Source organism: Polyodon spathula, chromosome 14, assembly GCF_017654505.1.
Source record: "Polyodon spathula isolate WHYD16114869_AA chromosome 14, ASM1765450v1, whole genome shotgun sequence".
In the NCBI taxonomy this organism is placed as follows: domain Eukaryota; kingdom Metazoa; phylum Chordata; class Actinopteri; order Acipenseriformes; family Polyodontidae; genus Polyodon; species Polyodon spathula.
Window position 1 is genome coordinate 6,141,526 of NC_054547.1, and position 15,315 is coordinate 6,156,840.

General features: G+C 39.4%; 1 protein-coding gene across 5 annotated transcripts in view; it reads left to right on the plus strand.

Annotated features, from left to right (window-relative positions):
* The window catches only part of LOC121326896 (CMP-N-acetylneuraminate-beta-1,4-galactoside alpha-2,3-sialyltransferase-like), a 90,073-nt gene that overhangs the window by 19,381 nt on the left and 55,377 nt on the right, over positions 1-15,315 (plus strand). For 4 of the 5 annotated variants that reach the window (XM_041270526.1, XM_041270528.1, XM_041270529.1 and 1 more), the window contains exons 3-5: positions 3,831-3,878; positions 6,633-6,675; positions 9,156-9,248. In XM_041270526.1, the coding sequence (XP_041126460.1) occupies positions 3,831-3,878; positions 6,633-6,675; positions 9,156-9,248 (184 nt within the window). The remainder of the gene's footprint in view (positions 1-3,830; positions 3,879-6,632; positions 6,676-9,155; positions 9,249-15,315) is intronic. The other variant, XM_041270527.1, reaches the window with a different exon arrangement.

Here is a 15,315-nt window from a genome sequence, read left to right on the forward strand (position 1 = left end):
TACCTACAAAGATGTTACCGTTTCTACATGGACAGGAAACCTACTGTAAGTGACTGCAGCAGCTGTTTCACTGCACAGTTTCACACTACGGTGTAAGTGGAGACATTCAGCGAAACCTATTTTCGTAGACGACTTACTGATTTCAGCATTACAGTATTTTCTCCTGAATGACTAAATAATAATAAATAAATAATAAATAATAAAAAATTATTATTACATTTTACATTCAGTTGCTTAATCTAAAAGCAATTCCATAAAAGAGCAGCTACAGTAAATAAAACAGCATTTCAGAATTTTCTTTTGAAAGTCTTTGCTGTGAGTTTAATGATACCAATTATCTGCATGGGAATTGGGTTTCACAGGGACTTTTACCTGCAAACAGTGGGAGAGGTGTTTCCTAGGTGCTGTCAGCTGACTTTCTAAGCAGCCTGTTTTTTGTTTTGTTATTCTTTGGTGGAGAGGCGTTCTGAGCTGTGTCGCTATGTACCCAGTTTGTTTCTACTCTGCCTGGACTAAGCTCTGGTTTAACTGGTCTATTTTGCATGGATGTACATTGTGTAACTATGTACTGGGTATATTTAGGGACAAGCAGCCTCCTTCATAAGTGACAACCCTTCTGCCTCACACACACTTACCATCTAAAGATTCCCCTTAACTGAAGTACTTCACTCTAAGCCTGGGTTGACAGAACTACAGCAACGGGACATGGAGTAGATGCCCTTTAAGAAGACAGAAGCTGATTTCTCACTATCACAGACTTGCTCATTGTAGTTGTCTTTCTGATAGCTCGTCCACAACTATGAATACTCACTCACACTTTCAGTAATTCATAAGTATTTCTGCCACCTCGTTCTCTGCACAATAAATCACCTGTTCCAGACTTTGAAATAAGTGGCCAAGTTAGTCCCAGTTGTTCCTTCAGTTGGCCATTTTTACATTTTGTACCGCATGCTGCATGCCAACAATTTAATTTCGTGATTAATTATTCTGTTACCGTTGTTCACGAGCGCCAATAAACTGATGTGATTAGCGCCCCCTTTGACTCCTTTGCTACTTTGTTAGCCTAATTTTTAGGAGTGTTTTCTTTTCGAGTTCATAAAAACAAGGGCCAGTCAGGGTAGGGACGGTGCTGTTTGGTTTGGGAGAATCACATCTCTCTCCCTGCAGCCAAGTGCTATAAAAAGACAGATAACTCTGCTTTTGGGCTCAGGACCAGTTTAGAGGAAGTGTTATGTACACAGAACAAAACGACAGATTAGATGTACGACGTAGCGCATAAATTGATTGTAAAGATCTAGCTGGAAATAGGTGGCCAGCTGTGGATGCAAAGAGGTGGGGTGTGCACTGATGTTCAAAGGTAATTGGACTACTTCGAATCCAAAAAAAATAAAAAATACAGAGGTGATCAAGAAATCATTTGAAAGATGTTGTCCTTATGAAAATGCTATGTTTTGTTGTTTTTAATGTTATCTCAGCCAGTTCCAGTAGTCAAGGAAGATGGGAGTTCAGCTGTGGATTGGGGTGACATGACATGATTCCTCTTATTCTTGCTACTGTATGTTGTGCATCACAGAAATGGTCTGATCAAAGTATGTGTTTCATATAAATGGGAGCGTATCCCACCTACCCCTGAAGTCACTGATACTGCATATAATCAACATCAAGTACAATAACAAAAACCCATAACTAATTATGTGACCTCCAGGAGTTCTACCCTCTTCACTGGAAGTTTAAGTGGGATGCAGCTTGCTTTGATAACCGCCTGAGCAAGAGCGTGTTCTGCCACGTCGGCAGGCCAAGGGCTCTCGACATGCAGCGTTGAGAGAAGCTCTTTGCCAAGTGCCGCCTTCTGAACACGACGACGCCGACAGCGACTCCTCGAGAAGGCTGTTGATGATGATGATGCTGTTGTTGTTTTTCTCCTACCTGATTTTGAGAACAGGCTGCATTGTTTCCAACCCCTAGTGTCTGTTGTCTTTCATGGAGTTGAACAATTGACCTAGGGTGAAGGGGCTGTAGAGAAATGAAGTGGTGGGGGATAATGCTACTTCACAAGAGGTTTCCCTTCATAACAAAAAAAAAACTTCCAATACAGTTACCCAAGAGCAACTGTTGTAGGCAGTCTTATCTACTCCAAGAGGTTTTACAATGCTATGTACATACACTGCTTTACAAAACTGTGTGGCTTAACACGATACTGACTCATGGCTACCTATTCTATTTACCTGCTTTGCGTAGTCCTGTAAACTGCCATGAATGAGCAATGATGCTGCAATTTTTTGTTTGTTTTGACAGTGGCCTAATCTGAAAGGCATTTTTATAGTTCTTGCCCCTGTGGGTATTATTATACATTAATTGCTCATATCCGTAGAGTTGCTGTTGCTGCACCTTGTTCCTTCAAGGAAAGCATACGGAACAGAAGTCATTTTTGTTTCCTGTTGGCCACCAGTTTAATATTTCAATCTGAAGTTTTGTGTATAGCCTCAAATGAAGTCTATAGGGACCATTGCATTGCATCACAGTGAGACTGAAGTCATCGGGGCCTGCTTCCTTTAACTGTGACGTGAGATCAGGCATCAGGCTGCTTCGTCACCCTCAAAGAATTTACTGGATCTTTTATTGGGGAAGGACTGTCCAATATAAATCCACATCCATACAAGGGTAGGAGCATGCAGGATTTAGTAGATGGAACAATCGGCAGGACAACGAGTCTTGAAGGGATCTTTTTTTATTTATATTTTTTCACACTGTTTACGTCTGGCTCAAGATATCTTTGTAATATAATCCTGATTATTTAAACATGGCTGTACATCACTACAACTAATGATGCACATAGGAAGAAATGTAAAAAAAAAAAAAAATAAACAAGAGCATATGTTATGCAATGAATGGTCTTATTAAAGCAGAAAATATCTGTGACACATTGGGTATGATATCACTACTGTGAGTAAGGTGCCTATGGAGTAGATGATCACCGGGAGTAGCAACATGTTGGGTAGAAACTTGACTGTTCAAGCTATTGGCAACCAGGCACTTCCCTTGAATGAATATAAAGTCACTGACACAGTGGTGCACAGTTGGATCCCTAAATAAGCCTGGACCTCATTTGCTGTACCAGCACATTAGCACTGTGTGTGATGTAGAGGGTAAGCGATATCGCTGTACTGGGGCGCCCAGACATGCTTCAGTCAGCCAGCGTTCATTGGTGTTATTGTGTTGTCATGCTGAGCTGTTAGGGTTTGTGCTTAGGATGCTCTCGTCTGTCTTGTTGTTTTTGTGGGAAAGGTTGCTCGTGTTATCCTAATCCGCAACACAATCTACAGTACCTGTTTTTTTTTTCATTGTGTTGGAAGGTACTGTGTGGTCGGGGGATACTTGGGATACAGTGAAAGCCCTAGCATGCATGTCAGATCATCTTGCTATCAATGTAGGGTAGTGGTAGATTCTGAGGGGGGTGATGTGGGACTCACTAACGCACATTCAGAAATTGTCACCTGGTGGTGGGAGGTTCTCCGATGAGGTGAAAAAACAGAGATTGAAACATGAGCCATCTTTTCAAGGATCAACCAAAATCCAATGTATTGTAAGGGCATATGCAGTCTGTCGAGGCTCGAGTGATGTGCCGCAGGTTTGTTAACATCTTTGTGTGGGTACAGTACCTGCCGTGGCTATCCATTATTTGCAGGGCAGCACATATGCACAGTTTTAGTATGAAACCATGAGACAAGTTTAAGGACAACTCTAAATTGGGTTCTCTTGGTTTGTGATTGGGTCCAGTTAACTGCCAGCTGAATAATGTGCCGAGCTGAATTGCCACTCTTGTGTTGCAGATTCTGAGGGGGATCCATTTGTCTCCGTGGGACGAACAGTAGGCTCAGGTACAGCCCCCCCAAAAAATACCCAAATATATTCAGACCTGGTGGCCATGTTGGGAGGTGATCATGTTCTGTAGGTCCACATCACAAGCATTGTTAAATGTGCTTTTCTCTGTGTACAACCATCTGCACTTTAACCATTGAGGTACAAGCCAGATAAACGTATCTGCCCATCCATGATAGGAAAGATGGATAATAGCTACACTTGTTTTTTATGTATTTTTGGCTACCACATTTTCTCAAGTCTTGTCTAGGCGTGTTTGTTGAATGATGATTATGTTTTGAGTTCATCACTGCATATTGATAAAGCAGCCTTACCTCCCAACATTGCACTGCTACCGCAAATAATATAGCTGGCCTGGCCAACCTAACCGTTGAAAGTTTCAGTGTCCCCTCAATGTTGTTTCATCGTTTTTAATTTTGCAAAAATCTGACCCGAAAGCGTGCATTGAAAGAAGTGTGTTTCCTCACTGAATACTCCTGGTTAAAAGTTCAGTAGTAATGAGGGGTTCATTAGTTTTATTTAATTTTTGATTAGTCTGGCCAGTTTTAAATTACTCTCTTGGCCACCAAGGAACATGTGCTGTTGACAGACATGCTAATGAATTGCTTTTTACTTTTTTTTTTTTTTTTTTTTTTATTATTATTATTATTATTATTATTATCATTTTTATTATGAAAGCAATTTTTCTCCTAGAAACACTGGATAGTACTTTTAAAGTCTTACTAAGTAAAGCTTTGACTGTTTTCTTAAATCGCCTTCTCCTCTTACAAAATGAGACCCTTGTGGGAAACAGGGGACTAGTTATATGACCCCTGATGATAATTCATGTTTAAACAGGATAGCTCATGACTTTTGGGGATAGTGGAGGAGGACATGTTTTATAATTGGGAGTTTGAGCTTAAACTCTGGTGGCTACAGAGTCCTGTTAAATTAAGCTTCTGATTTGTGTATTTTATAGTTTGGAAGCTTTTGTTTTTTGTATGTATTTATGTTAAAAATTCTAAGGCAAAGTTTATATAAGTGTAGAAAAAACTAATTAAATCTATCCCTATGTGTGTTACTATGTCTTACCAGTACTGCTTTTGTAAGGACTTTAAACGGGGACACTGAACCTTCCAATTCTTGCTGTGATAGCTTCTGGCGAAAGGGAACCTCTCGCCCCCATCAACCGCATTGCCTGATCCCTGCTGCAGTTAAACCATGGACCCTATCTATCTGCTGGTTTCACTGTGTGTGGCCACAGTCTGCAGCTAGTACTGCTGCTTAAAAACCTTGTTAACCTCGGCCCAATTTATTTTTATTTTTTTTCTCTGGAGAAATAATTAAAGCTCATCTCGGCACAGATTGGGAACAGTATTTATTTTGATTTGATTAAAACATCATCATCAATAAGGGAGTTCATTCAAACCAATCAAGTAACTATTCATAGCTGCTTGTAATTTCCCGTCCAGGTAAGAAGTTAATTAAAGTTGGTCTGTTTTGGATCCGCAGTATGGTAATGTTGTCTTAAGCTTCCTAGCACTATTTAAATAAAGAATTTAAATGATAGTAGTTTTTTGAATATGATTCTAGTTTGACTGTGAGAATGCAAGTTCATTTAAACCAGGTGCATGCCTGTCTGACTACAATAGTATAGTTTGAATTGTTTAGTAATTTTCCAATCCAAAGATTGGATGTTCTTGTATCCTCACCAGTAAGACTATTGTAATAGTAAAATGTAAGCATTATTATTATTATTATTATTATTATTATTATTATTATTATTATTATTATTATTTAACCTTTTTAAGGAGGAGGTCAGGTAAAGAGATTAGGAAGTTATATGAGAGAGAAATGTAAATGTGACAGAATTATTTTTTAAATATATTCCCTTACTTTAGCACCAGTAAACATATGATACATGTTTTCTGCTGGAAACACAAGTTTTAAGGGGTCAGTCTGAAGAATTTAGTAGTTCCAGAAGAGCAGTGCTTATTGTTTGTGGTTCTGGAATTTTAATGATTCCACTCCATGTATAATAAGGATTATTCCCAGTGTACTGTGTGGTAGAACTTTATTTAATATACCACTGTGTATAACTGGTTTCAGATTTTTTTGATTATTTGTTTAATTTCTATGCAGTTCCAGTTTCTTTTTCTGTACTGACAACAGAATATCAGGGTGTTTTAATAAGTCATTTGTCAGACGAGACCCTTGACCGTAGCTACAAAATTGCTGACTTTGGAGTTTCTTATCTCCTGTTTTAAATGTTGTTGATTTATTTTTATTTGCTCTGATGTACTGTTCCTTGCCTGAAGTGCCAAGAGAGGAAACTGTGGAGATGTTATCCGGCATCGTTTTTCACAGCAGGACATAAAGGAATTAGTAGGAATTTAATGTTGGTTTTCCTTTTGTAGAGAAGCACTGTCTGTTTGGCTGGCTTTGTCCTTAGCCCTGCATGCTTGGCTGGCATAGTGCCAATGCTCTGATTTGCTCTTTCATAGATGGCCAGTGTGTTCCAGACCTGAGGTCTAAGAGGCAGCATAGCCTGGGTGGGGAGGAGCTTTGGCCTAGCATTCAGATATGTGTTGGTTTAAAGCAAACTTTTATTAAGCCTTTAAATAAAAAAAATTAAAAAAAAGTACACTGTCAAGCTGCCAGCTTCCTTAATATTCTACTGAGTTTTGTAGGGAAAAAAATGCACATCTGTATCCTTTGCACAATACTTGCGTTGTAGTGTAAACTAATTTTATTCTTAATTTTTCTTTCCCCAGCGTATGACAAACTAGGCTTCCTGGTGAAACTTGATACTAAACTGTAAGTAAACCCTATATTACACAATATGCCTGCACCTTTTATTTTGTTGCTGTGTGCATGACCCTTTCTACTTGCGAAACCAATAAGATGTGCTTTTTCTACTTTTCTTACATTTCTTACAGTAAACGATATTGTATTTTTCAGACAAATCTGACAAACATCTTTCCAGTCTCTTAGTGGACTCAATCACAGAGCCATCCTTTATTTTAACCATTGCAGTTGAAACATTGAGCGCCCACATTTCTTCTGACAGAAAGCACACAAAGAGTGTATCTCCACCTGGGGCTGTTTCGTGCATCTTCTCTAATGTTTCAGGTGGCAGGGTGATGTGACCTGTGCTAGAAAAGGAACAATACACACTGTGTCGTACACAAGCACGTGGATGCGTTGGATTGCACAGATTTCTCCTTTAGCATGAAAGATGTTGTTTGGCATTTATAGCCACGTGTTACCATTACTTTAGCTACAGGCTTAGTTGCAATTACATTTAACATAAAAAAAAAAAAAAAAAAAAAAAGAAATCAAAGAATATACACACTGTTGTAAATGTACACCAACTGGGCGAAAAATTCATCTAACTGGATTCTGGAGACAAGTAGCAGTAACCAACAGACGCATTACTGCACTCGGACGTAAAAACCGCACTGCTGAAATCGCACAATTCCACATTAAGATATCTAGTGAGTGCCAACAGAGTCCCTCTGTTTGTGCACAGCAGTTACATCATACAGCAATTACATTGGTAATTTATTTTGAACTGCTTACCCTCCATTTACAGTGAATTCTAAAGCCCTGTTTGTTTTGAATGGAATTTGGTGTAATTATTTATTAATCATCTAGTTTTAATCATTCAGGGTAAAAGCGATCTAAAACAAAATTGCTGAGTGTAAAGCACCCTTGTTCGTCAAAATGTAGGTTTAAAGAACACGCGTTTTGGCCAGGTCACTTTTTTTTACCCCCGGCAAAGTTCTCAGGATTCTATGTTCCTGTTTTTTCGTAACACGTCTGCATGGTCAATGTCTCTTGAGGCAGGGTGGTGGGACAGGAACCTCCAGACTGACGGTGTGGATAATGGGTTACACTCCGATTATCACTGATGAAAGAACCAGCTTCATTAAACACAACCTGTCATGAGAGGTGATGGTCTGTGTGGCATGCAGCTATCACACACGTGAAAGAGCGCAGTATAAAACAGAAGTGATTGCCAGTGCAGCATTTACACAGCTTATTAGAATAGTGAAACCATGTAGGCACTGGGTTATGGGACACTCCTAAATGTAAAAGATAAAACGTTCTATTATTTCAATAAAATAAACTCTGCGTATCACTTGAAAGACATAACCACTGCAGCTGACAATATATTGAAGCGCCTTGCTGGATTGTATCTGCAGGATGCGCTTTACTAAGCTTCAGCAAGGGAGAAAGCTTCCAAAACACTATCGTGATATTATCTTTAGTTATATAAATAGAACAATGTTGGTATCCCTGCTACCTTTTTAAGGACAAATTTGTATACTGTAGGGGAGAAGGCCAAATATTGTATTTACTGTACTATCCTCAGTGCGTTTTACAATAAACACTCCCACACACACGTGCATACACAGGTTTTTGAACTAGCACAGGCTCCACACTGAACAGCAGAAGGAATCCTGAGCTTGTTGGATCAGTGGGGAGTTTGAAATGGTTCCAAAGCCAATAATCACTTGATACCAGGTTCGCTTCAGCGGGACTAGAGAGAAGGCAGGAAACCTGAATTACAGGGCGTCTGCCTCTCCGAGCCCTGTTTATTTGAGTTTGACTAATTTTAAGCAGGTTATTAACGAGCAGGTCAAAAGCTGCCTTTTCGAGGAGCAGGAGGAGTTTTTTTTTATGCAGGTCTGACCTCTTTTTACTGAGAGTAAGATTTTGTTATGAGAAATGAGCTGTTGATAAGTGGCAATCCACACCAGGCATTTTTTTTTCTCAGAATTATTTATGCAACATCATATAGACATTTAACTTGACATGAACTCCCACGAAGGAAGATCATAAACAATTACTTCAAAGTAGAACTGCAACATGGAAACATCACCCCCCATCCCCATCCCCATCCCCATCCCCATCCCTTCCTTATATTTTTAAGAAAATTATTCTGTAAACATGATATATAGATAGAAAATATATAAGTGAATATATAGTGAACATTAGTGTATGTCAGGGAGAATGAGTAATAGGTAATGTGGCACTTGGCCAATACTGCACTGCCTCCTAGGATCCCCGGGTCACGTTCAGCAGTGACATAGCCTGGATTTGAACCTGTGATCTCCAGGCTATAGAGGGCATCTTGCACTCCATGCGGAGCGCCTTTACTGGATGCGCCACTCGGGAGTCGCAGGTAGACTCGCATAAGGAAACCTCACTTTGCTGTTGCCTGTGAAAGACACACTTTCCATTTCATTGCCTGTCTAAACCCTTTCTGTTTTATTCTGTTTGTTTTATAGCCCACTAGAGTTAACATACAAATATGGCAATCTCAGCGAGGGAGCCTGTAAGCCTGGGTACGCAGCAGCCAAGATGACGGCCATCTATCCAAAGTAAGCAGTCCCTTTTTGTTCGGTCCGCAGCTGCCTTTTGGAAAATGGTGTGAAACAATCAGTGGTACGTCAGCTAAAGGACTATCAGTGGGTTTAGTGTCATATACAGTAGCTGCAAACATTAAGCGGTATTACTGAAAATCATTTTATGGAGTGTATTTTAAAGTTGTAGATGACACGAGCCAACTGTGCTTGTGTCTGCAACAGGACTAGGTAATTGGCAACAGTCAATTAAAATATTTTGTACTGCTATACTCTTCAAAGCTTTTCCTATATATAGACACCAGAAGTGTTCAGAAAATCTGAAGTTTATTGGTAGAATTTTAGCAGCCAAAATGCGGGTATTTAAAGTAAAATGGGATGCTACACAGAACAGTGAAGAGTTCTAACACAGTTGTCAGATCTTCTCATTCTCAATCATTTGAATGTGGTGAAACCCTTTAACCCTTGTGTAACTGCTGCTGCTGCTCAATGCAGTTTCTCTGTAATGGGCTGTAGGGTTGGGGAGCTTTTGAGAGGCAGCACTGTATGTTACGCTTAAACAACGGAGAGCGATGGCTAATCGTAATGCCTCTTGGATTGTGTAGAATGCCTTTTTCATAAGTGGGAATGTGTAGGTTAATTCATGACCAACTTCCGTCACCACCTACAGAAAAAGAAACCACTTTCAAAACCACACAGTTCTTTGTTTTCCGTTGCTTGCTGAGGACAGGGTGTTGTAGCCACCATCTCTTACACACAATTAGGGTGAAGTGAGTCAACCCGCTCTTAAGCCACAAGGATAAAAAGCTGATTGACTGACTGTGATGTCATTAGCTTTTAAAGCCCCTTTCCAAGACAGTGAGCTACTGGTGCTGAATGCCATTGATCTATACAATAGGCCACAAGTACAGCACTATTAACGATTAACACTAAACGATTGGGATATAAATAGATGTGGTTAAGTTGTGATATAGGGTTTATTATTTCTGATTTGCAAAGGGCAGTGTTTTTTCTGTCCTTTTTACAGCACTGTGTTTTAAGTTTTTTGTGTTGTGCATGTGACTGAATATAACATTGGTGAGGTCAGAATCCGTAATGGCAGCGCCTCACAAAAACGCAGCTCCTTTTATATATGGCATACTGTGATACATAAATGTGTGAATGTGTTGGGATACATATTCGAACAAACACTGCTTGGAATGCATACAGAACAATTGCCATGTTCGTGTTCTTTTCTGTGACAACATTTATGAATGACAAATATCCTGCAAAAATATCCAAAACAAATATTCTGCATAAATGACTTTTGAAATGTGTAACGCACATTCTGCTATACAGAACATCACAATTTAACACCACATGTGCAGAGTGAGGAGGCAGGTGCCAAGAAAAGGTTCACATACCAGGAGATTTGCTAATTACAACTAAAACTAAAGTCAGGTAGCAGAGCTGTTCGACTCTTAATAGTAGTGCATTTTACCACAGATCCAAGGTTCTTTGGCAATTCGGAACACACTTTGATTGTTACTTTAAGCATGACTTCCTGTTATATACATAAATAATGAATAGATTTTTTTTTTCCCCTAAACTTGTGTCGATTAAACTTAATAATACTTGAAACAAACTAGGACATAATATAATTTTAAACTGTGGTATAAAAATTAAAAAGCCTTGCAGATTGGAAATGTGTATCAAAGGAAGCTATTGTGTTTTTCGCTATTCATTCATTCATCGATTCATTGCTCTGTAAAGAGAGAGGTTGGTTTGTGGCATACCGTCTGTGAGTTTTTACATAGTTTTTGGGCTGTCTATGAAAAATACAGTATCTTTACAGTTAGCATTGGTAGTGGGTTACATAATTCCCAGTAAGGGGTCATGTAAAAAATGTAATAGCTGATACACATGCATAACTAATTGGTTCTAATCTTTTAGATCAACCCCATTTGTGTTTCAAATTGGAGCCCCCTCACCCCCACCCCCTTATCATAAATCTGAGGCTGAAAGGAATTCCTTCAGTTTCCCAGTGCAGAAAGACAGTCAAAAGTCTGATTCGCACGGGACTGAAAATCACCACATAAACAGGTGGTTTTGGAATTTTTTACCGAAATCGATGAAATGTAGTCCTGTGCGAACCATAGATTTCTTTCTAGGCCAGATAATTTTGTCAGAGGTCCTCTGACTTTTTTTTACAGGACATCTGGACCTTCTGTTAAATTTCAAACTCAAACGTCCTGTGTTTTTTACTCCCATGCAAATCGACCATGTCAGAGTTATGTTAAATTGATATAGCATTTCTGGGGTATTCGCCTCAAAGCAATGCCAGCTTTCACAGTAAACCATAATATTACATTAAAATTGGTACGACCTGTCATGAGATTATACAGCTACTATTGGGCATGTAGGGACAGGCAAATAGAAAACATTATTGTCCACGCTTAAAAAAATGAATGATTTGAACAGTGCATTTGAAGATTTGTATGGAAATACATATCACTCAGAGAACGAAATGGTTGTTCTTGCCTGTGGAAAAGAAGGTACAACGAAATCAGTTATTTACACCTGGTTCAGTGTTTACAAATCATGCTCAATTTTTAATTTACCGACTTGATTAAAAACTAATCGATGTGTGCTTTTGACCAACTCTTGAGGACACCTGCTTTTTAGTCCTGTGCGACTCGTGCTGAAGTCTACAAGCAGATCTAGATTGATCTCTTCTTTCCGTTCCAAAGCAGACAAATTTAAAATAAATAAAGAAATGTCATGTATTCTGGATTCTGCATCTGACGCTCATTTTAGTGTGCTGCGCCCCACAGCCTTATAGTTAGATCACAGACCAGAAACCATAATAGGGAAATTGCAGAAGGGAATTTTTGATCACTGAGCTAATGGAATAAAATCATTGATACAAGGCTTCAGCTTGAAGTCATTACTTTATATTATAAATCCAACTTTGAATAGATTTTCTAAACATTTAATATAATTATCTTGCTTTTTACTCAACAATAATTACTGAACAAACGAAAACGGAAGGTTTTGCCTTTGGAAAGCAGACTGAAAGGTGATGTTCTCGGACAGACTGTTTGGTGTTATTGGCTCATTTTGTAAATTGATTTTTGTCCTGCACGCTATATGCAGGTTTCATGTTTTTTTAATGTGATGTGCAGTATATTTGGGTTAAGATCTTGTCACGTAATCAAAACAACGCACCAGCAGATTTAAATTTTTCAAGTTTGTTTTTGAGTTCGTATTGATTGAATAACAGGTAGTGTAGGAAAGAGCAGATTTCTATTTTACAGATACAGTATTCTCTGGTGTTTTTGCTACCTGGGTAATATACAAGAGATTCTGCCGGCTGCACAACAGTTGTCAGCCATGCGTGTTTAAATGGAGGTGGACATTATACACGCTATTATGGTAACAGTACCATGTATGGTTTCATTTTGTATTTGTTCATTCAAGACAAAAGCTTTATGTCGGTACTAATCTAGTTTACTCCGAATATAGAGGGCTGAGCTGTAGCGTTAGAGATGCATTGGCTTGAAGTCAGAGCCTAGCAGAGAGATTAAAACCCATGAAAGAAGCCAAGCGACAGACAGTAAGGCAATGCTGATAAGGAGAACTTAAAGTAGTTTATGTGCTAATGTAGTATTGTCTCGCTGTGAATAGTGCTTTATTTATTTATTTATTTAATTTATTGTCAGACAGAAAATTCTGATACTATTAATGAACCAATTCTTTACCACTATCTGATTTGTCCTCGGGATGTTTACTGTTGTTTTTTTTAATTTTTTTAAGTAATTCTAATATGCAGTGCAGACAAGTGAAGTGAGACAGTATTTATGAATGGATTGGAACAAAAGTTACATCAATCCCAGTCAAACCTGCTTAGAGTGTGCTCAGTTCTAGTTATGTTGTGACATAATTGGTCAGGTGTTATATTGTAATCCTATGGGCCTCTTATACTGTCATCAGACCTGTCCATACGGGCCTGCAATTCGATTACACTTCTTGGATCTTGGTGATATTGCAGCCGATGGGCATTGGGTGAAGTGCGGTTTTCCCTGTTTGTTAGATCTGGTGAACCTGATACAGCCAGGCAGCTCTCCTGAATGAAAGAGTGATGGAACAAAGTTAAGAGAGCTGTCATTTAATCAGCCCAACATCAGACAATTCCGATACAGGGAAATGCGATACCACACCAACTGTGTGCTGTAGCACTAGCACTTGAGAAAAAATCAAGTGGTACCAGGACTAGATGGACCCTGAAGCTGCTCCTGCTGTTCTTATATTGCAAATAATTTTTTCACCAGCATGCAATGCAGTGGCGGAATCGGATAGTTCCTCATTCAGTAGGAGACAATGGATGTATTGGAACTAGAAGATTTTAAGAGATAGATGGGTTAAAGAGTCACCCAGCTAGGGGAGGTGGGGGTTGGGGGGTGGAACTTGGAGAAAGAGCTCTAAGAGCAAATTGAATAACTCAGGCTGTGAAAGGGCTCTATGCTATTAAAGTGCTTTACCTGTGTACTGCTGTCAGAATGGATCTCTCACAGATCACGATGGTGTTGTCCTCTGGGAATGGGACAGGCTGTTGATTGGTGTAGAAGCTCATTTTGGCTCAGCCGCTCCCCGGTTTGTCCCTACCTCCCAGTGCGTGAGGCGGCTACGGGTCTTCCTGCTCCCTGGCTCTTGCTGCATGCTGTAGACACGCGATTGTGGAAGCCGCTTGGGGTGCGAGAGAAGCTCTGAACACAACGGAGAGCAGAGAAAATCAACTCCTAAGTTTAACAGGGTTACAGAGCGACAGGCTGGAGTTTGGTGGGAACCTAGAGCCAAGAGTCTGGGAATGGGTTTTACACTGCAGTTCTGGAGGATTACTATTAAATATTTCCCTAAAAGAAAAGTTGGTTGTTGTCATGAAAAGATGTTAGTAGTCACGGAATACACGTTTGTTGAAATATGACATGTTTCAAAATCTGAAAAATGTAAAATTGTGAACGAAGACAGACAAAAAGGTCTCTCTTACAGTGGAGGTTTGGGGACAAGTGGAAACAGGTTAGAAAATAACAGTTGAAAGCTTAGCAGTACCAAGGTATTCTAATTGTACAATTTAATAGCACAAGGGTAGAAATAAGACTCCAATTGCATAGCAGTTTCACCCATTCCAGGTTTTATTACAAGTTTGGTCAGTGAACAAAACTGCAAAAAATGACACCTGGGGTTTAGAAAGTCTTATCAAAGGCTGGGTATCTGTATAAACTTTTATTACTTTATAGCCGGATACAGTAGGAGATGCATATCGCCTGCAACTGGGGTATTATGGAGGCACACGTCATACATCTAATTGTGATGAAATTTGGTAAGCACACTGTCTTGCACAAGTAATTTAAAGTATCATAATCTGTGGAGATAAGGAGAAACCTGTCCGTTTGCCTTCACATACATCACTTATTATTAATTATACATACAGTCTAGTGGATGTAGGACATTCTGATCTACTTTTTCATACAATTTTGTATATACAGTAGAGCCGTGGATGTCATACTTGTGTATAGTATATATGTTGAAGACTGACCTGTGGGTCACAGGCAACATGAGATTCTCATAAACGCAGAAACTTTGCAGAGGACCTTGTTTGTGTGTCTGTGCTATGCGCTCTATTGGTTCCCAGATTTGTGTTGAGGCTAGAGCGTCTGTCTTCTCCAATCGGCCTATTCCCACAGCCCTCGACCCAGGCTGCTGGTCTGGTGCTTTCACATACGGACATTATCTCATCTTTTTGCAGAGCTGGTTTGTAGTTCTCCCTCACCCCCCTCTGAAAGTCTCCCTGTATTTCTTCAAGAGTTTGTAATACTGCGGGAAAGGCTCTCAGATCTGAGTCTTTTGGAGCCCTTTAACGTTCTGCAGAAACGGAAATGGAAGGAATGTGACAGGTTTCTGATTAAGCTGGGAATCTGGGATGTGGAAGTTTGCTTCTCTCCCTGAAAAATTAGGGTCTATGGGCCAGGCACCAGTTAGGTAACAATGTTAAAGTACACAAAATGATTCCAGTATTTAATAAAAGTTAACATAATTTGTTGATCTA